Source organism: Balearica regulorum, chromosome 6 (genome assembly GCF_011004875.1).
Source record: "Balearica regulorum gibbericeps isolate bBalReg1 chromosome 6, bBalReg1.pri, whole genome shotgun sequence".
Taxonomy (NCBI): domain Eukaryota; kingdom Metazoa; phylum Chordata; class Aves; order Gruiformes; family Gruidae; genus Balearica; species Balearica regulorum.
Genome location: NC_046189.1, coordinates 21,024,886 through 21,047,999, shown reverse-complemented (window position 1 = coordinate 21,047,999; position 23,114 = coordinate 21,024,886). Strand labels below are relative to the sequence as shown.

Sequence of the window (23,114 nt, the reverse complement as noted above, 5' to 3'; positions counted from 1 at the left end):
GACATAACTTCACTTGGATTCAGTTATATTACTGAAAAATTCCTGATGTAATTAAGTTTAATGAGAAAATGTATATATTAACAACATAGCATAAATACTATACATTTGCAATTATTGTTAGAATGGTAAAAATCACGTGAATGCGTAAGCTTTTCAGACTGAAATCTCCACTTCAGATACTTACCATAACTGTGATTTTGTATACAGCATAGTTTTTTTGTTGTTTTGGTTGTTTTTCCTTTGCCTTCCTGATTAATGTTATATTTCTTTTCAAATGCTTTTTTCCTTTTTCTCAGGAGACATATAAATTTAACCACGATTGGCATGAACCATATTGTCTCTGTGGGTGTATTTACTTTTGAAAACCATGGATCACAAAAGGAAAGGCGGGGGGTGGGGGGTGTCAGAACCTGTGGAAGGCTAATGACGGATCTCTTTGCCGGGGGAAGGACTGATATTTATAGCCTTGCACTCAAAGGTTCTGTTCTTTAGGCTTTCTGTCAGGAGGCTACAGTTCTAGCCTATAGCAAAATTCACCAAAATATTTATAAAACTGGTAGCACATTTTGCAAGCTGTCTTTTCTGGACTTGATGTACCAAGAAGAGGTTGGGAAAATGTTTTCAGGAACCTAAAGTATGAAAGTTAAGTTCAAAGATATTTCAGGATCGTTTTAAGACCCAACTTTAGGCTTCAGTAAAGTATTTGAGGTGAGGCTAAACTTTAATAATTTGTTGATGTGTTTGGTAGTATTTGAAATCAGTTAATGTGTATGATTCTTTATTTAGATGTTGCAAATTGTTATTGACACTGCTAGAATATAAAATATTCTAAAAGGTATTAAAGTTTCATTGAACTTCCAGCTTCTTTATTTTGTTATTTGGTCCTGCTAAGGAAGTACTTTTGGTCTATCACTTAATATCAGCAAATAGAGATGTAATTGTGAAGTATGTAATACAAATGCATCTAATCAAATAAACTCATCTTGGGTTATAATTTGCTGAAATGATAGATGCTAGAAGGGACATATATACTGAATTGCAGCATTTCTTTTTCATATTCTCAAATAATGTCAATATTATTATTTGAGCAAGATAAACAGAATATTTTAAAGAATTAGAGGATACTTTCAAGCTGTCTAATCCTGTAGATCATTCTTCTGTTGCGACTGTATTATTTCAGCTTTATTGTATAGGAAATAATTCAACTTTAATGATAGCTTCCTAATTTTAAATCTCGATTATCTAAATTAGCATGATACTTTATTTTATGCTATTTTAATAGGATGTATCTCTCTGCTTATTACTTGATCACCTGTTCCTATCACAGACCTATCATTTGGTACCCTGGCTAGCATTTAATTCTAACTCATTCATTTCTCTTCCAGTTTGAATTATGTAGGTTTGCAGAATTTTTCTATGATTCTTATGCTAACACCATTGCAATATAGAAGATCTACCTGAAAACAAAACAAAGCTCTGTATCAAATTGTTCTGACTGGTGTTGTATCGCAGGTTTCACTTGTGGTTTTTAATAGGCTATATCCTACAGTTCTTAGTTAAACTCTCATCAGAGAATAGGTAGAAAATTAAAGGGAATTGTCTATTAGGTTATGTTTAATGTATATTAACTGTACAGTACTTACAAGATACAATGCCATTTTTTCATAGTAAGCTAGTAACAGTTGAAGACCTCAAATGCATAGCCTTTATACTAGTATACTTGTAGGGTGAATTCACTTAGTTAAATATTTTATGCCAGATTTATTCCAATGTAGAGGAAGAATCTTGTTGCGTACTGAGGAACTCAAATTTGTGGAAAAAGAAACTACTGTACGATAATAGCCACACAGGAAGCCGACTCAAATCGTGGTGTAATGAAATAACACCATTGCCTCAGACCACTGTTTCTCTGTCACAGGTGCCTTATCAAGGATTTCGAAAAGCGTCCTTCAGTCACCCATCTTTTGGAGCATCCATTTATTAAACAAGTACATGGTAAAGATATGTCTCTGCAAAAACAGCTGGCTGAGCTCATCCAAGAACAGCAGCAGCTAGGCTCCACAGCCAAAACAAGGTACTGTACAACACACATGCTGCAGCTTTCCTTCCCCACGCTAATCCTGGAAGCACAAGTTGAACCTTGGAATGCACAGACATTTACTATTTCAAATGATCATATTAATGCATTGACTAGCGGTAGTATTAGCAGTATGTGCTGCATGCCATGTGAATGCAAAGGACATGTTTTCCCATTGATACTTTTTAAAGCTAATTTGATCAGCCATAATGCAACCTTTTCCTTAGCCTTCTTTTTCCCACTGAACTTTGTTCTATATGTATTCACCTTTGGCTCAGTCACAGAGATGCTAATAATTCCAGAATGTTCTGGTTTCATAGAATGGTTTGGTTTGGAAAGGACCATCTAGTTCCAACCCCCTTGCTGCGGGCAGGGACACCCTCCACTAGACCATGTTGCCCAAAGCCTCATCCAACCTGGTCTTAAACACTTCCAGGGATGGGGCCTCTACAACCTCTCTGGGCAACCTGTTCCGGTGCCTCAGCACCCTCACAGTAAAGAATTTCTTTCTAACATCTAATCTAAGTTGACCCTCCTTTAGCTTAAACCCATTACCCCTTGTCCTGTCACTACACTCCCTGATAAACAGTCCCTCACCATCTTTCCTGTAGGCTCCCACAATGCGTATTGTGGAAATACATATTGGCATGTTGAAAAATTATATCATATTTTGGTAGCAGATGTTTAAAAATACAACTGTGAACAATGAAGAGACTACTAGAAAAGGTTAAGAGCAGAACACAGTTTGCTGTTAGATTAGATACTAGTAGTAAGAAGGCTATTCAGTACTTAAAGTAATGGTTTTGTCTGTAGTTTAATAGTAACTGCTATTTTTCATTCAGACTAGTAATTAATTTTAAAATGTGCTTAAACAGCAATGTTTATCAGAAGCAGTGGGATTTTTTACTGTTGAGGTTGATTGTAAATATGTCTTAGTTTAGTTGTTGTCCAGAGGGTGGCAGAATTTCACTGTTTCAAAAGAGAATTAAATGCAAATGAATACACCTTCCCAAGCTCAGCATTCATTCTGTAATACGGAATTTGTCTAGAGTGAGATAAGCTCTGGCATATTGTTATAAACAAACACCTACTGATGTTAAGAAAGAAAACTAAATGTCATGATTCATAAGTCATAAACATGCATATACTTATATGCCATAAGACTCTAACTTAAATGCTAAAAGCCCAAGCAAAAATGTAGAAGTTAAAGGAATAGCTGTTAACTACAGTTTCAAGGTGAAGCTGACTTCGCTGGGTGTGTTTGGTTTTTTTCTTTTTTGGAAAAATATACCATGAACTGCTTACTGTAGGTAAGGGAGCTATGCCAGTGTTACAGTAGAAGTTTCTGCTTTATCTAGCCTCCTGAGCAGACTTCCCCCGTGTAACACCTTACAGATCAGAGTGCCTACAGCTGTGGGTTGGCCAGTCCAAAAGGTATGAGAGTTTTCCCAGCTGTTGACCAAGTAGAAGATATAGAGAGAGTGAAACAATCCTTGTCATAAGAGGAGCTCTGAAATAGATTCCTCTTGGTATTCCAACACGTTCTTCTGGGATCTATCTCCATACTGTGGAGTGAGAAGGAATAAAGACCAAGACAGCATTTCTTTCCTCAAGCCTTTCCATGTAGTAACTGGGAGTGCTGTGACAGACAAGCTTCTGCACCTTATGCTTATGCATGACTGGTATGTAGGAAGGATTTTGCTTCCCAGCACCCCCAATGCTTGTCCATCCTGTTACCACCTAACCCATCTTAAATACTTTGTTTGCCAAGGGTGATTATTTGCAACTTGTGTGCAGCCGCACCTGCAGATTGCAGTGGTGGAGGGGACTCTATTGCAATGGGTTTAGTCCTAATCTTATTCTCCCTACCAGTCTAAGTTCCGTTATTGTCCCTAATGCCCCCAAATTTACTTGGCCAACTAGTCCCAGGTTCCTTATCCCAGGTCGTTATCTGACCCATCTTTCCCATCAGTCTCCATTCACTGTTCACTCTGTTTGTCCTTAAGGCTTTGTTCTTCTGTTAAAGTCAGCTTCTTGTGTCTTCTTCCTCTACCACTCCAATAACTTCTGTTTCTAATCTCCACCTTCTTCAGCAAGTCCTAGTCCAGGTTCTTCTATTTTTCCAGCCATTTCTTTGTTCTTGAGATTCCTCCTCACCTGATAATATAGCTCGCAGCCCTCTTGTTCTTTCTCATCATTGAATTCACCTTCTCAGATCTGTTGTAGTTTCTCTTCTATTCTTAAAGCTCTACTCTCGGCAGATTCTTTGTACCCATCTTGTTCTTTCCTGGACTCTTGGTTTGCTTTTAGCCATGTCTCTGAATTGGGTGGCTTCTTCTTCTGCCAGTGAACAATAAGAGGGGAGATATGATTAGGCTGCTGGAGAAATAGTCATCTTTACCTTCACTTTGAAGCCAGTGGGCTGAACTGCTATTAAAGAATATATTTCTGATTGTTGTAGCTTTACACTATGGTATTCTTACTTGTTCTTTGAAGCACCAGCCCACTTTGATCAGGGCTGAGACCATGCTCAAGACAAAAATTTAGTGATCATTTACCTTGAAATCTACAACATGTTGTTCAGAATGATGAAGTGCTGATTTTCCAAAGATTTGAAACTTGAACAAATTGGTATAAAATTTAATGAGTTTGCAAAAGCATATCCCTGCAAAATATCAAGTCTGTGGGCCAGACAGTTAATACTGGACTACAAACACAAGATTATTACAAGAGAACCAACCACCAGGAGCATCTAATTACAATTTTCCCCAGAGGATAGACATAGTCTCATAATAGTAAAGAGTTTGGCTCTGTAATAGGGAGATAGTACCCCCAGGAAAATTGGTACCAATTAAAAGCCTGTAAAAACTCTGTAATATGTTTATAAAATAATTTTCAATACAGAATCTGACATGCAGAAGAACACATGACCAGATGGTACCGTAAAAACAAATTACTGGCATTAATTTGTTGTGATCTGTAGAAGTCATCTGAATGTATAGTCACCACTTCAAAGTAAATAGGACAATTAAAACCCCTGTTGACTAAAACCTTTCTATTATACTGTTGGATATATGTGCATGTTTTTTCTGTTCATTGATGTGCCCGTGACAGATACAATGAAATGCGCATTAATTCCCTGGTGTTCATAGATAAAGAGAAGTAGGTACCCTTTTTTGGGAGTACAGCAACACTACAGATCAATCATTTAGAAGATAAGTAAAAGAAAATGTTCTTGGAGCATGAGCTGAAAATTTCCAGAAACTGGAAATTCATCATGGTGTTGGTGTTAACAGCACTTCTACTGTGAGGGAACCCAGGGAGTCACTGGTGATGACAACTATCAGGAGGTATCTGGGTTTTGTCTCATTTGAAAGTCTTCAGCATCGATGCTTTGCATTTGCGTCTTTTGATTCTTTACTGACTCAGCCCCTGTGTGTTTTAAATAGGATTTCCTTTCCAGTTGAGCCATGCCAGTTTTGCCTGTTTTGGGACATCACTTAAGGTCATTGCCTGAGAGCAAGCCTGCAGACTAGAAAGTCATCACTACTGATTTAGAGGGTATGATGGAGAGATGTGGAAAGCTGATCTAGCAGTGCTCACTGCTACTGAAAAGGAGAGAACTGGCTTCTTTCTGTCATTTTCCCACAGCTCCCAGGAACAACCTCATGATGCTGTTTTTATTGCAGCTCCAGTTATTGTCAAAACCTCCTGAGCTAGAAATTCTAGAGTGAGAGAAAAAAACTAAGTCAGCAGAAACACACATATTTTCGTACTCTGTTAGTGATTGCAGAGGGATGCCTCAACTGATACAGCTGAAGTAAGGGAAGGAATACATCACATGACCAGGAATAAGGGGGAGAGGGGTAGAAAGAAGCAAGCTGTCCTCTTTTGGCAGGATCATCTGGGTTGACCTCCGATACTACAGACTGAAACATCTTGATTCAGTTTCATTCGTCATTTATAAACTACTTTGTGTGCAGTATAGCTAGGCTTAACTCCAGCACAGTTCTTCATACCTCTGAACTGAAGGGATACTTCATTGCATTGTCCTTGCTGAGCTCAAAGGAGCATACTTACGCACACATTTGTTGGTATCATCAGTTTGTTGCTGACAAACATATTGTTGTCACTTTGTCATGAGACTTACTAGAGAGCTTTATACTCTATTATTTCCTTTAGGTTAGAAATTAATAATAAAAATAAAAGGTTTTTGCTAGTAAAAGATGACTTTTAAAATGAAAAATTGCATTAACAATTGCTCCTGCTTTTTTTACTGAAAAACATGCTCTTTGAAACTTTTTCACCAGCTTTAGTTTTCCCTAAATTATTTTCATCAGTGAGATGCAGATATCTCCTATCCTTATGCAAATAGGTGTTTTCAGTTTCAGAAAACCCAGCCAGGATACCCCTCTTTCCGCACTAATAATGAGGAAGAAGATTCTTTTTTTCATCCTTTGGTGTCTTTTAGACTGAAATACTTGAGTTTTGCCATGGTCTTGAGAGAAGCTGAAATTTCAGCATCAGCACTCCAGTCCTATGTTGCCTGTTTCTTATACTCTCATGGGGAAACACTTTGTGAGAAAGTCCCATGTCATGGCTGCCTAAGGATGAGCTCAGGGTGTTATCTTTCTCTTCTCCATATCCCTTTTATTAAGCTATCAGTTAACTGTGCATATGTTTTGTCTGGTTTCTAACAATACCAGAGCATAAATGCTAAGTAACAATATACTTTTCATTAACAGCTTTGTCATAGAAGCAGTTATATGAAGTTTAATTTTAAGAAATGTATTTGGTGTTAAATAGTCCATTAGTTCTATTTTTCTAAAAGTTCTTTAATCCTTAAAAAACAGAGGTTAGTACATCAGAATGTTGCTTCACATATATTTGTTTCAGCAATGTTGAATTTTGCTTTCCCATCTATTCTAAAGTCAAGTACCTCATTACTTTTTAACGCACGGATACTGATTTGTAGTTATCTTGGGAGCCAGAGCACTCTTATTCCCATCAATGTATAGGAAAGCATTTCTTAAAATCAGAGAGGATGCTGTCACAGGCCCTCACTCAGGTTTCCTTTTCCTTTTCCTTTTCCTTTTCCTTTTCCTTTTCCTTTTCCTTTTCCTTTTCCTTTTCCTTTTCCTTTTCCTTTTCCTTTTCCTTTTCCTTTTCCTTTTCCTTTTCTTCTTTACCAATCCTGTACTCACACAAGGACTGTGAAATGCTTTCAGGTTATTCAAATAGTGTCCTTGTGCATAATAACATTGTGAGAACAAGAAATGTAATTAATTCCTAAAGACTTGTAGTTCATGTAGCATTACATTGCAGAACTGGAAAAAAGTAAGAATCTAAGTTACAGTAAGATGTGGACAACAGAACATGCAAATATTGGCCAGGAATGATAAGCAGAATTATAAAAATGTTTTTGGTACAGTAATAATAACTGAGTGTTGATAAAGACTTTGCGACTAATTCTGTATTCTCTAAGCAAAGAAAGGTATACAAGTTGGTAGTAATCTTGTTGTATTTCAGAAATAAGTTCCTCAAGATAGAGATTCATGCAATTGCATGTCAATAAAATACCAAGACTGTTTAGGCACCTTCTGAATTATACTACAAAAACATGGTAGAGGTTTGTGGTCTATTCCACATTCTGTCTCTGAATTACTGTGTAGGCTCTGTTATACCGCTTGCCCTCAGTATTTCTCTGTTCCTCCACTTACGAAATGGCTAGTAATAGATTTACTTAATACGTTATACCTACAAAACTAGATACCAGTTTGTCTGAGGCAAGGACTTTGTCTTTTATTTGTTCTATAAAGCCATACTGTACCTTTGGTCACTGTAAACCTGTTAATGAAGAGAAACATGCATAATGCCTGAAGCTCTAGCCATTTTTTCTTTCATTCTTTCTGCCCTAGAGTCTGGGAAGACTCTAGGCAAAGATACATTACAGATTATGGATATCGTTAATTGTCACTTAACAGTAAACATTTGCGCTGTGTACATTATATTTTTGTTAAACAGTGTTTAAGTGTGTTTGGTAATCCATTAAGGGAGAGTATAAAACAGAGCTGCTCACTTTCTAAATATGCCTTTTGATCTCTTGAACTCATTCATGTAGTCAGTTGCTTTTCTGATTCATAGTACAAGAGATTCCAACATCCAGGCTGATTGCCAGCCTGCTGAAGGAAGAAGACAGAAGGGCTTTAGTCTGTTTCATAATATTCCTAAATGTTAAATGACTCGGGCTGTCTACATTGGCAAAAAGTGGGCATGTTCTCTGGAGTTTGTTTATAAACATCAAATATTATCCCTGGGTTTTTTTGTCCTTGTCAGGACTTAATCTAAACCTGGCAAAGTTGGCAGCTGGTTCAGTGTTGAAAAAAACATATGTCAAAACTTCCAAAGTCATTTAAGCTTGGTGGTATCTCAAGTTCCACAAATAATGTTTCAAAATACCGTGGAGATCGTCATGGAGACATTTAAAAGGGCAACTCAAATTTGGACCGCCCAATATTCTGTCTATTGTCCCAGCCCTTCCTTGCATAAATTTTGATGATGAAATCTTACATCCTTTAGGAAGACTTTCTCAAAAAAGTAAACTTTCCATTTTATTCTATAAAAACCCCAAAAAATAATGGCTTATGAGTAGAGGTAATGGAAAATTGGAGGATTTTTAATGTTTAACTGAAGGTTTGAAAAGTACTGACCTTCAGCAAAAGTTAATGAAATTAAAATGTTCTGGGGGTTTTTTTCTCCCCTTTGAATGTACAACAATTAGGAAATTATCTATTTCTGAGCAATCTTAAAATAACAGGTTGCTCTATCCAGTACAGCATGCAGGAGAAAATCTGAAAAAGCAAAGTCACAACGGCATTTGACATGGAGAAATTCAAAAGTAGTAGCATATCTACTAACTGCCTTTTGACTGTAGTGGAGGAGTAGAATACCAAGGAGGAAAATACATGATTAAAAGCTTAGAAACTGGGAAGAAGTCTTCACAGAATGCATTCTGAAAATGTTGCCCTTGGTAATATTCTTATAAGTTGTCTTTCAAAATTTTAGATACTGTGGGTCCCCGGGTTGCATTTGGCTCTTCTTTAGGGGCAGTTAATGTGGGACAGCTGTATGAAATGCAGTAGATAAGTCTATAATAATTTTAAGGTAACAAAAACATTTAATAATGACCAGTTGTCATCCACATTTATTTTGTTAGCCCTGTCTATCAAATGTCTCAGTAGCTGAAGCTGAGCAAAACCATGGTCTTCTATATTTCTTCAAGTGATCAATAACTCCTGGCCTGAAAATTCTATAATGGATTTGATGTTTGAGATTTAACATTGATCAAGTATCAAATGGTTTTGGTTATATGGTTCAAAGAGGCAGTTTCCCAGTTCGCAGCTTTTAAGAGTCCAACTCCAGACATGGCTCATTCTTCTCTTGGATGTTTTCCTATAGACTAGGAAGCTTATATTCCTGTCTGTAAATAGGCTTCTTCATAGGAATCAACCAGAAAAGGTCTTCTACCAACGTGCAGTTTCAGTTTTTAAAAGAATGAAAAAACTTCAGCATTTGCATGGATAAGGTTTTAAACAAGTTTAGTCTAGACAGTGAAGAGTTCAGAGTTTACTGTTTTGGATCATGCTGGGACAGTGTGCTACTTTAGAATAAATTTTAGAAGTTTATTTCTGTAATGTGGAACAGACAGTTATGAAACCTTGCATTTTGAAGGATAAAATGCAAATCTGTACATCAGGAAGAACCAAACTTGAAGAAGCCTGGAAAAAAAAAAAAAGAAAAAATGAAAAAAAAAAGCAAAAAGAAATCTAAGCATCTAATAGTTTGAGAAGGGCAGGTATGTTCAGGCTACCTCTTCAGATATTAGGATGATACTTTGGTGCTTGGCAGCTTTCCCCTTCTTATTAGCCAGCTGGATTACAGCAGCAGTCCATCCAAGGAAGTAATTCTTACAACCAGATATCTAGCTTCTCTGCCAGCTCACATTTAGTCTTGAAAGCAATTAACTACAAGGAACTTGATTGCATCTAGCCAGTAATTTCCTTTGGACTCAGAGATAATAACAGAAACAGAAACAGAAATAGTCCTCTGATGTTATACACAATGTAATTTAATGCAATTGTTCTAGCCTTCATCTATATGAATATTAAGCAAATGAATTAAGAACATTTTTTCTCCTTTTTTTTAAATCACAAAGCTACCTTGGCCCTGAAAAGTGATCCTTGGTGATTATAGTGTGTGTGATTTTACTGGAGGTTCCACAGATTTTTGTTACAGCTGCAGCATTTATATTGTAATTAAGGCTGTGCCCGTGTTTCTATTATGACCTTGCTTCAACAGATTACTCCAGGCTGAAACTTGATGTACAGGAGCAAAATTCACTCTTTGTAATGCACAGGAAATAGGCTGTTTCTCTGTGTAGCAGTAGCACACTCTCCACTCTTTTTTCTTTCTCATTGTGTTAAGTATTTTTCTTGTCAGTCTCAGTTTGGGTGCAATTCATTTTAAAATTGGCAATAATGCAAAGAAGAACAAGTACAGAAACTGTTTTTCCTATGTGAGTACTAGGAAGAAACCTCAGTAAACATAAATGCTTAACTGCACCAAGAAGCCAAAATAAAGGCACTCATAAAAGAATGTTAGGGGTGGAGGGGAGAGAGATCGGAGAGGAAGCTTCCCAATGAGCATAAAAATTCTTGGTCTATGCTGGTTTCTTCCTCAAGCTGGACCTGCCAGCAAGATGTCTTTTCAATCTAGAAGTCTGTGTGGTCTATCTAGCTTTTCCTTCCCCGTCATCAGCTTGATAGTGGGGTCCTATGAGCATATAGCTATTTACAGTTCAGTTCTGTTACTATGGCTGGTCTCTAGTACAGAAAGAGGTTATTTTCTTTCAAACTATCTCTTCCCCAAACAAATGAATGCTTCCCACTCTCTTCATGAAATTGTTCTCCTGAGGGAGAAATGCTTCTCACCTTTTGCTCCTCCAAAATCCAGGAAAACCCTGTCCCTTCCAGCTATTCCTGCCTGATAAAAAGGCAAAGGGAGGGTGCTTGGGAGGAAAGAAACTTTTCCAACAGACAGTGCTCATCACTAGAGTTCTGGAATAAACCTAATGCTGCTCTTCAGGTTTGAAAAAGTTAGGTACCTTGAGTGACTGGCCCTTTACAGCACTTTTGTCAGTGAAGAGACTACATCCCCCAGGGAATGATTCAGAACATTGCTGGAACCTTAAGGCAGATAACCTAGCACCTTTGATATTCCTTTTGCTTAGAATTTGTACATTTTGTATGTCATCAGAAAGGCAGGGTAATTGAAAAAATGGCTGATAATTCTACTCTTTATGCAAAAAATATTTCCCCAATTAAGAGTATTTCCTTCTGCTTTTTAAGTTTTTAAAAAAAAAATTAAAAGCAGATTGTATTTCTGATGTAAAATTGTGGAAATAATTAAAGGTTATTGTCTGTATTCTTCCTCCCCACTCTGTCAATATGTCTGTAGGACATAGGGTCAGTAGAAAACTGATGAGGCCAGCAGGAGATTTGAAGCTAATGTGATGTTATGCTCCTAATATCCTCTTCCTAATCATGTACTTAGGAAAATGAGTTAAGCACAAGAAAATACATGCACAAAGGTATATAAGTTTACTTATATTTGACTAAGACCAGTTTCCTTAGTTATTTATTTACATAGTGTTAACAAAAACCCTTTCCAATAAAAAAAATTGATTCATTTATCACTTAAGGAGAACAAACAGCGGGAGTTTAGTACACAATCAGATAACAGATTAGTTTACAAAGCCATTCTGCAATTAGAGATGCTTAGGTTTGAATGTGCCCTCCTTCCCCCTCCTCCCTGCACCTCTGGTAGATACATCCGTACTTGCAGCTTCTTGCAATTTAATATTGTGGCTATGATGGTTTGCTCCAGGAAGAAAATCTTCACAGATGAGCTATGTTAGCTATAATGTTTGGCCATCGCTCTGTTAGTTACAATTCCATGAAGTGAAGCAACTGTTAAAATATTTGCTTCATTTGTAGACTGAGAGGTCCTCCCATCTCTAAATGATTTACATTATTTTCAACAATAAAACAGGTCTGTTTGTAAATCTGTAGAAGAATTTTTCTCTGCAGTGAAGAGGTTGAATTCTGGTTTGAAATGGAAACAACAATTAGAAAAAACACTAGTACATTGGGCCTTACATGCATTTTTACTCGTTTGAGGATCTGGCTTGTGTGATATTCTTGAATATAATGACTGCTTAATAAAAAAAGGCCAAAAGAACCCACAACCCGCCACCTACTCAAAGATCTGAAAATGGAAAATTTAATTGAATGGAACTTTGAACAAATTCACACAATCTTGATGCTGCCCACTGGAATTAACATCCACTGTAACATTTTTTGTTTTCTTTCATAGCTTCTTATTTGTGCTCTCCTTTCCTTTCTTCGTATGTGCACCATCAAGAAAACTACCATCTCTGGGAATGTAGCATGTAAAATGTAAGTGGGACTGTCAGCAAAACCTGCTATGTTCCCACTATTTTATTTCCTATATGACAAAACAGTTTGCACAGTTGTATTTAGTTACAATTCAAATAAACCATTACAGAATAGTTTTCCAGAACTCACAGAGTAGCCAGAAGTAAATAAGGAAAATGAATAAAAATAGACATAGAAAAATTAGGATCTTTAAATGTGATTTGCAATTATCAGTGACGCTGTATAGCTAACACTCTTCTCCTCCTTCCTTTTTGTTAGAGGCTTTTCATGCAATAATTCTTCTGATCATATAATAGCTCTTGGATATGAAAACATTCTGTTTACTTAATGAAAGCTGACTAGGTTCAAATGTAGAAGTGTACATAAAGGGGAAAAAAGCAAAAGCCTCAATGCTCATTTTTGAAACAGGATTCCATGAATATATGAAGATATGGTTAAAGAAAAAAAGACCTGCTACATCTTCTTATTAACCTTCAACATTACAGCCGAACAATGTTTACTGCCAAGTCACAGTACCATTCTCTTAGTGCTTGATAGAATATTTAACATTGTTTCGGGATGTGTGATCATGTGATTCCTACTTTCTACATGGCAACCAATGCAGAAACAGTCTGTCAGAGACTGTCATTGAGGATCAATGCTAAATGTTACTCAGCAGGATGCAGACTGTATCTCAGTGGGTGTCCTCCTACTATGCTTTGATTATGTTTGCTGTAAAGAAAAGCCTAGTTGTGCTTACAGCATTCATATTTCACTCCCTCTGTGGAAGACATATTATAGCCTCTTGATTTGTCCCTGTTTCAACAAGATGTGTTGTTTAAAAACATATACACAGCATTTTCAAAGATTCCTTCAGTATAATCTGATTATAAAGGGGTTATGTGACAGTTTGTCTTTGCTGCTTATTGTGTGGCTTAAATCTCTGAGGACAAGCTGACTGATGAACATCCATACAGTTTAGAGTCTGATGGCAGCTGTGGTTCAAAAATGTTGTTTTGGGGGAGATCTAGGGTCAACTGAGGAGGCGCTTTGGCATACACCAAGGTAACAGAAGGATTTTATACTACTTAATACTTCTTGTAACTTTATTAGATAACAAAACTATAGGCTGGGTATGTGGGGAGGAAATGTAAACAGAGTGGTGGTTTATTAACTTAGAGCGAGAAAGGAAAAGAGGGAGAATTTTTTTATACTTTACTGTGTGAGTGGGGAGTAGTAAGCCTATGGATAATTTATTAATCTCTGAGCACTGATAAATAGACAGGTTTATATATTGTGAAAGAGAAAAGAGATATTACACTGGACAGCAAGCTGACCTATTGCTTTCATAAAAGGATATTTCAAGCAAAAATATATATTTCAGAGAGCGTGTCTGTGTTTTCTGCATGATAAAAACACTCACCCATGACTTCCCATTGCCTCTTAATGTTTGCTGTCTTCAATACAGTTTTATAACACTGGTGCTCTACTAACAAACTTCCAGGCATGAACGAATACATACTAGAAGACCTTACCATGTGGATGGAGCTGACAAGTACTCTCTAGATGATGACCTGGTAAATCTAGAAGTTCTAGATGAGGTACTGTGCTGTCTGAGTAGCAGTTTCTGACAATCGTGCCTCACATTTTGCCTGTTTCTGCTTTTTAGGTTTCTTTTAACAAAATGAGAAGAGTTGCTTCTTGCAAGCTTTTGTCTCACCACGGAAAAAGAATTGTGACATGACTGATCTGGTCTTATCACTTTGTTAATATTCTGTATGGTGACATAAAATCAGTAGCAGTGAATCCTATTATGTGGAAGAATTTAATTGAGTGATGCCAGTTTAAATTATTTTGTGAGTTTCCTAAAATGTGAAGTTTAGTCATGAAGATCTAGATTTAAGTGATTTTTCCTAAAATTCATGGATTTATATAGAGTAATATGGTATCTACAGCTTCTGGATAAAAAGTGATAAAATATATAGCACTATATCACCTATATGCAGAGTTTCAAGTGTTTTGATGGTCCTTAAATTGCATACCAGCAAGAAAAAGACATAATACTAAATTGTACTTGTGTCCTGTTTAATACAGTCTCTTACTACCACTTAAAATTTAATCCTTGAAAAATTGTTATCCTTGTTTCATGGTTAAATAAAAAAATGAATGGAAATGTACTATGAAGTGCAGCAATAATGTGCATGGCCATTTTATCTTCAGAAAATATAACAAAATTATCAAGCTACTATAACAAAATTTGTACTAATCTGGAAATAGGAGTTGCCATTTAACTTAGTTTTATGGCATTAGCAAGAATTTTGAAAATATTTGTTCAGTTTTGTGGTGTTGGCATTTGACAAATAATTAGTAACATTTATAATAAGTATTTCTTAATCAGTGTTCTCAGTATATTTACAAAAATCTTCCTAACTGGGAAAATACTGTTTAACTATCAAACTTTTTGTAATCTTCTCAGGATACAATTATTCATCAGTTGCAGAAACGCTATGCTGACTTACAAATTTATACTTATGTTGGAGACATTTTAATAGCCTTAAACCCCTTCCAGAATCTCAGCATTTATTCTCCCCAGGTAAGAAAGACTCCAAGCTGTGGACAGTACTGCCTTTACATTTTATATTAACACCACTGGCTAAAATAATTAAATAATGTTGAAAGCTAGGAGCACAGACTAAACTCCAGTCTTTTCTTCTTCCAGAAAAGTGTGGCTACAAATCTTTTTCTTTTCTTTTCTTTTTTTTAAAATTTATTTATTTTTTAATTTAAATTCAATCTCATTTGATTTCATTCCTTTCTGCTTGGTGACACAAATTGCACGAGAGAGATGAAGATTACTCCAGTCACAGCTGTGCCTCTTGTCTGGCATTTAGGGCTTTCTTCTGGGAAACAGAAGATGGTTATATGAACTTCCTCATGTTGAGGCTGTTGCTTCCTGAAGAATTGCTCTGACTATTGGGTTATTGCGTGTCCTGTGCCATCAGCTGCTACTGAAAAGAAACAAGTCAATCAAATGCTGTAAAGACAGAGGCAGATTCATTTCCTACAAATACAGAGAGAGGTGGAGCCATAAATCTTAGTCTCCATGGGTGCCTAAATCAGGGTTGCAGGTAGAGGGGCCAGATTTCAGATTCACTGTTATCTTTGACGTTTCTTTTGTATAGGTTAGGTATTTCCTTGGTTGATTGCTTGTGTTTGAAACTCTGTTCCTAGTGATACAGTTCTCTTCACTGTCCTGTGTGGGAAATGTCAGAGTGCATTTTAGGTGTTGTAATTTGTATTCTGGAAGTTGGGCAGTGCCAAGAATTACTATTCCTCTTCCAGGTGATTCAGTGGAAGTTCCATGGTAAAACAGGCAACTGCCTTCTGTTGAACAGGCAGAAGGTAGTCACTATTCTCTTTTCAGTTCTTAATTATGTAGCTAAAAGTTGCTTATTTTGACTCTCATGTGTTCTTTTTAAAATTTAGTTCTCCAGGCTTTACCATGGTGTGAAGCGTTCATCAAATCCCCCCCACATATTTGCCTCTGCTGATGCTGCCTACCAAAGTATGGTTACGTTCAGCAAAGATCAGGTAAGAATCTGTTCATTTTGGTTTAGATTTCATATTAATCTTATTGCCACTACACCACATGGATATGGCTAATGTTCTGTTATGTTATACTTTGGGAAATTTTCTCTTTAAGCCTACATCAGGAAAACTAGAGTAGAAATCTAGTCAGATTTGGGAATTCTGAAGAGGACACAGTGGCATAAAAGAGACTAAAAGGTCCAATAAGATGATAGGATTACCTGATCAATATCATTTCCTAGGCACCCATGAAGTCCTGGTGGTTGATACCAGCTGCAGAGTGTTGCTGCACACTCTGATTCTAGCCTGTCTTGCACTAGGTATTGTAATAATTTACACCTGTGTAAAATAGGAGGGTCTCAATGCCATAGCAGATGAACAGAGTTCAAACCAGTTTTCCGTTGCATAAAGACACTAACAAGCAATGGATAATCAATTCCTTTAACTACAAGTCACAAAAAATAGGAAACGATTTTTTTAGTAAAATATATTAAGGATAGGTCTAATATAAATGTAATAAGAACACAAATCCAATTATATAGCAATGAGAATGAAATACCATGCCGTAGAAGCTAGATTTCTTTGTATTACATTCTAAGATTGTAACTTTGTACTCTTTCTAATATGAATGTATATAAATGAATATTGAGGGCTAATAATTATTTTTTATTTATAAAATCCTCCTGATTTTACCCTGCACATCATACAATAATTAAAAAAGCATTTTCTATGAAAATCACAAAAGCAGAATAAAATAATAAAAGCCCTGCAGCAGAAAATACCAAGCAAAGATGACAAGTAAAAGGGACATGGAAGATGAAGAAAAAAGGAGTTCTACTAAGTGAGTGTAGAGAGATGGCTAGAACTTCTTTAATGGCTTGTGTGCTCTTTGATGGAGGCGTTAAAGAGAACAAGTACTGATCTAGAATAACTTATGTGAGAACTTGTTATCTGGGGAAAAAAATTAGTTTTGACATCAGCCCGTCAGGCTAACTTTGTACATCTTTAATCTTATATGTTTCATATCCATTTAAGAAGTAATTTGCATTTAGATCTAAATCAGTTTCCTATTTTCTGTTTGCAAAGGATTACAGGAGCATGTTTATCTCCATTACCTGGCCAATGTTAGATAATCAGATAAAAAATGTATTGATTCTGTTTGTTTAATCCTTTGAGGTTTCCCTTGTATTTTCCTGTGAAGCCTGAAAATTGACTCCAGGTCTAACATTTCTCCTGAAGCTAAAGTCATGTTCTGGCCAATTTCACAAGAGTTGTAGGAGTCCTACAAGAATCATCGACTTTAACTGTATAAACTGTTGTACGTGACTTCTCTAGTCACACGAATACAATTAAGTTAGGTATCGTAACCCGGTAAACCTATCATTGGGTTATCTGTTTCAAAGAACAACAAAAATACCTATCAAGAAGCAAACAAATGAGCTGCAAATGTCATATTGCACACATTATTTAGAGTCAATCCCTGTACCTGCTGTGCAAGACGCTACCAGAGGACTGCTACATCTTTCAGAACTTTGCACAAAGCTCAGTTCTTTGTGAAGTGTCATTGCATCAAGTATTTTAGTACCTTCTATCTTCTCCCAGCCAAGAATCTTGTATATTCACAGTGTGGTGCAAATAATTGTCAGGTGTTTGCATAAAAACACACAAATCTATGCAACTGCTTAGTGTTAACATTTTAATTATATGTCAGTTGGTACTGTATCTTAAGTAGACTAATATTTGTACTGGTGATCTGTAGAACATATGAAAAAATGGGAAAATAATAAATGCTGTTCGAATTCTTACTTGCTATGACCTGAAGTGTTCATGCTTCAGTGTTCAGGTGTGAACTGGCTTTAAGGGTGTACTGGGCTTCTAGTTCCATCTTGTCCCTGAAGCATAACAACAGAGAGGATGATGCCAAGTGATTTAAAACATTCTAGCTAATTCCTGCATCTGGAAGCCATTTGGGGAGCCTATAAAATATCCCATGTTAAGGATTGCTGACTCAGGAAGAAGATGGATATGTTCTCCCAGAATCATCCAATGAAAGGATGCATGTTTTTCTGAAATGTTTACATGCTAGTTTGATGTTTTATCTTGAATATCAGCTTGAATATCACCTACAGAATAACCTCTCTACACAGCAGCAATTATTTAAGATTATTTTTAAAGCCAGGAGCAGACTCTTGGTCAGTATATTAAATACAGCTGTATCCTGTGTTTCCTGTTAATTCATACAAAGTCAATGCAGTGAGCTCAGATGCACTGTTGAATTATGTTACATCAACTGAGCTCTTGCAATTTTCTGAGTTTTAAACATTTGAAACAAGCCCCATAGGTGCATAGAATGTGTTAGCCTGTACATGTGTCACTCGTTTATGTGCCTTAGCCCTTAAAAATTCAGTTACTGCTTCACACACATGCACATTGCTATCAGGCATTGTAAGATGCATTTCAGTAATCTAGGGAATAAATTATTACACTGACCCTCTGCTGATCTTTCCTTTCAGAAGGGACTTGAGGGAATTGACCCTTAAAGTATTTTGTAGTCTCAGTAGTAAGCATTAGATAACAGATAGGAGCAGTAATAGCTGAAATCGACCATGTGGTAAGCTGTGCACTTAACTGTTTTGTTTTGTGTGTTCAGTGTATTATCATCAGTGGGGAAAGTGGTGCTGGAAAGACAGAAAGTGCCCATCTGATCGTCCAACATTTGACCTTCTTGGGAAAGGTATTTCTTAGCCAATCATTTAAAACTGTGAACAAATCCTCCCAACCCCACACCCAATTTCCACTTTAATACTGAAAGCTCTTCATGTGAATTGTCCCACTTGAGTTAGGGGCAGAATAATCATGCATATGAGAGTATTGAACACCAGCCATTCAATATTTTTTTTAAAGAGAAGGTGCCAGATCCTGAGTGTTCAGTGCCTGTAGTTATCTACAGTATTTATCACATATGGCATTGTTCATTTATACAATAAAGAATGACAGATCTTGCTATGGCTCTATTCTTAGAAGCTTTTATACATTTAAATGTTATGAGTAATGCTATTAGTGCAAAGTGATGGGAAAATCAAGTGTGTAAGGTAAACCTTAAATAGATGTGTTTAGGTTTTGATTGTTTTGGTACCCTTAACTAATTATATGACACCTCAGTGGCAGAACAGTTGCAGGAAAAGAAGAATCTGTTTTTTTCCTACCTGTGGGAGACTTCCTCATCCGTTTGTTGGCCCTGGCATTGTATAAGTAGAAAGGTTAATGTAGTATCCTAAGTCCATACAAGCATGAGAAAAGGATGCTATGCTTCTGAAGCAAGAACTGGATTCTGGGTAAGCAATATAGTCTTTTAATGATCCTTCTGGTCTGTATCTGTTCTGTCAAGGCCAATAACCGTGCTTTGCGTGAGAAAATTCTTCAAGTGAATCCTCTGGTTGAAGCATTTGGTAATGCCTGCACTGCCATCAATGACAACTCAAGTCGATTTGGAAAATATCTGGAAATGATGTTTACACCCACGGGAGCTGTAATGGGGGCAAAGATTTCTGAATATCTACTTGAAAAATCAAGGGTCATAAAACAGGCTGTGTAGGTATATTAATTGTCTGTCCTTTCACATTTACATAATGTTTGGATTCTGTTTAATTCTCCAAAATTCTTTATTTGAAATGCTTTCCTGTCTTCTGCTAAAGCAGTGATCCTTTGTACAGTGCTATGATGACAAGAGTAGCCAGTTAGGTTCTTTTGGGAGTGGAAGCCAGAGCAGCTCCATTCTTTGAAGAAATATGGTGATTGGCTGGGTTTTGTGTTTCACAGTTGCTGATCCTACACCATTACAAGTGTTGGATTTGCTACCTACTTCAGTGAGCTCATCATAAGAACTTCTACTTTTACATTGTATGAGGTGCCACAAGAATAAACACGTGTGCTTTAAAAGAATACTTTTTTTTTCCAGGGGAGAGAAAAATTTCCATATATTTTATTATATTTATGCTGGCCTTTATCATCAGAAGAAACTTTCTGAATATAGACTTCCTGATAAAAAGCCTCCTAGGTAACTACCACTCACTTGTTTTAACTGCTCGTTGTAATTAGCTATTGATCAGCTCTTGCTTTCAGTATGATGCCTTAAAATCTCTCTTAATCCTTCTCCATCCCTTAAGGATCTTTTTTAATCCTCCCAAGCAAAGAAGAGGATGGACAATAAGGCATTACATTATTTGTATTTGTTTGAGAACTTGAACTATTTAAAGAGAAGGAGGAAGAATCAAACTTACTATTATTTAGCTATTCTGCCACACTTTCAAATCAGGACAAGCACCTTCTGATTTCTTACTGTAATGCTTCAGTAAGAACCCAGAATATGCATTGGAGTTGTGGTTTTTAATTGGTATTTGTACTTTGGGTGCATCTGATCTGTACTGGATAAGGGGATGTGTGTGAAATGTTGGTAACACTGTAATAGATGTTAACAGAGGTTAAGCAAAAGTTAGTGCAAAAGAAAGAAAAATTTCTTATGAATTAGCACCAGAGTATGTAATTGGAAAATATTGAAGCAAATGTTCTTGCCAGTTACTGAGGTACTTGCATTGAAGTCACTGGAGGTTGTACTGGCATATCTGCTAGTATGGTGCTTTCTTTCTTCCACTCTATTTAGATATATTGATAATGAAACTGGAAGAGTAATGCATGATATTGTCACTAAAGATTCCTATGGAAGACAATTTGAAGCCATTCAGCATTGCTTTAGAATTATAGGATTCACTGACGAGGTAAGAAAGAGATCCAGTTGCTAAACCATTGTTGATCTTCTTTATAAAAACCACCTCCAGTGCTGCCTGTGCACAGGCTGTCATTTGGGTTTGTGGAATCACACCTGTGCCACAGAATCTCTCTTATGACAGAAATGAACTGTGAAAGCATAACCACATGCTTGGAAGCCACGACCAGTCTGAGGTCTCAGTTGGTACTCAGGCAAGTTCATTCACAATTCTGTATCACACTGTTTTGTGTCAATAGGAGCTTGAATTTGTAGAACTTGGTCTCAGAGCAAGCTACAAGCTTTAATAGTCATTCCAGTGCTCACCTTTTTCTTTCATAGCCTAAATATGATCTATATATCTATTTGGATTCCTTAAAAGTGCTTCTTGTCATCTTTTACAGGAAGTGTACTCAGTGTACAGAATTCTGACTGGAATCTTAAATACTGGAAATATTGAGTTTGCTGCCATTTCTTCACAACACCAAACAGATAAAAGTGAGGTTCCCAACCCAGAAGCCTTAGATAATGGTAAAGACATTTTTAACATTGTTGGTTCTGTAAATGCCATTTGACTGTATTTGTGAGAATTTCTAACTCATGATAACAGTTGGGCAATGCTGGTGATTTCCACTGCATAATCACAGTCATGTATCTTTTTTTGCACTGTCTTTTAGCTGCTGCGCTGCTAAGTATTGGGTCAGAAGAACTTCAAGAGGCCCTAACCTCCCACTGTGTTGTAACACGAGGGGAGACTATTATCCGAACAAACACCGTGGACAAAGCAGCTGACGTGCGAGATGCCATGTCTAAAGCACTTTATGGCCGGCTCTTCAGCTGGATCGTAAATCGTATTAATACGCTGCTTCAGCCAGATAAAAATATATGGCAAGTTACACATCACTGAATCATGTGTATTTACTGTGCATATGTCTTTGATGGATTCATCCATTTGTATATTTTTGATTTTGCAGAAAGGGTGCTGTTTTTATTTTTGCTAGGCTTCAAAATGGCTTTCATGCTGTGATACTGAATTCCGTTTCCAGGACATTAACCCCAACATTTTCAAAGAGCTGAGTGGAATTTAGCTACTGAAGTCAATGGAAATCGGGTGGTTGAAATGCTATACAATTCTTTAAAAAGAAGCTTCCTATGTAGTAAACATTAAAATCATACCAAAGGCAAATAATAAATAATTGGAGTACACTGAAAAACTTTAGTATGTATTCACAGTCCTTACAGTCCTCCTGCTTTTGTAAGCTAGTAATAAATACAGATCTCAGATTATTATTGTGCTGCTACTTGAGATGTAAGTGATGATTTTTTAATTTTTCATAATTACAGAAATGTTCACATTGTCATCCTTATGATTTTTTTGCCAGGTGCTGATGTGGCTGCTTTGGCCTTTTCAGGCATCTGTAGAGATTTTCAGAAACAAGAAAAACCCTTAAGTGATGTGAAAACGCCTCTGATCTGAGATCTCTCTTGGCACTTCACTATATCATAGAGGCATGTCCTCATCTATAGTTGCAGTTCTAGTGGTGACTGTGGTATGAGTATACTTGAGCTAGCACATGGGTTCTTAACAGTCTAGCTTGTAGCAGCACCAGGCTTGGTAATTACCCTTCTGACTGAGTACAGCAAAAGCGTACTATTAAAGCTTGACACCTTTTGTCTACCTGGAGGAGCGAACAATAAATTCTGTGTGGGATCTGCCTGTTGAAACTTCTTTTAATATGGCTGCTAAGTGTCTGTTACTACGTACCTATGATTCTTCTGCCTTCTTCATGGAAATTTGCAAGAAGTGGAAAACAAAATTGTTAACGATGCTGAACAAATGCACAAGTTATCTTGGGTTCAAACACACTTTTTCCTCTCTTTTTACAGCAGACTGAATCAATTACACAATCTTAGTCACCATGTTTCTTTTTATTTTGACTTTCTGTTGCCTATGATGCATTTTGTTTGTATTTTCACATGCAGCAATGCTGAAAACAGGATGAATGTTGGGATACTAGACATATTCGGATTTGAGAACTTTGCAAGAAATTCCTTTGAACAACTGTGCATAAATATTGCTAATGAACAGATCCAGTTTTATTTCAATCAACATATCTTTGCACTTGAGCAGGTAAATTCAACTCTGATGATGTCTGGTTGAATCAGCTGTCCTGAACTGTAGATCATATTC

The 23,114-nt window shown here is 36.7% G+C and overlaps 1 protein-coding gene across 3 annotated transcripts in view; it reads left to right on the top strand.

Moving 5' to 3' along the window:
- MYO3B (myosin IIIB) overlaps window positions 1–23,114 on the top strand; it is a 209,017-nt gene that overhangs the window by 85,553 nt on the left and 100,350 nt on the right. The window contains exons 12-22 of one of the 3 annotated variants that reach the window (XM_075756693.1): window positions 1,919–2,074; window positions 14,078–14,174; window positions 15,050–15,166; window positions 16,060–16,164; window positions 18,812–18,895; window positions 19,550–19,752; window positions 20,120–20,218; window positions 20,822–20,936; window positions 21,328–21,454; window positions 21,601–21,811; window positions 22,907–23,054. In XM_075756693.1, coding sequence (XP_075612808.1) covers window positions 1,919–2,074; window positions 14,078–14,174; window positions 15,050–15,166; window positions 16,060–16,164; window positions 18,812–18,895; window positions 19,550–19,752; window positions 20,120–20,218; window positions 20,822–20,936; window positions 21,328–21,454; window positions 21,601–21,811; window positions 22,907–23,054 — 1,462 coding nt within the window. Of the gene's footprint in view, window positions 1–1,918; window positions 2,075–14,077; window positions 14,175–15,049; window positions 15,167–16,059; window positions 16,165–18,811; window positions 18,896–19,549; window positions 19,757–19,859; window positions 19,968–20,119; window positions 20,219–20,821; window positions 20,937–21,327; window positions 21,455–21,600; window positions 21,812–22,906; window positions 23,055–23,114 lie in introns of those variants that run through there. The other 2 variants (XM_075756695.1, XM_075756694.1) reach the window with 2 other exon arrangements.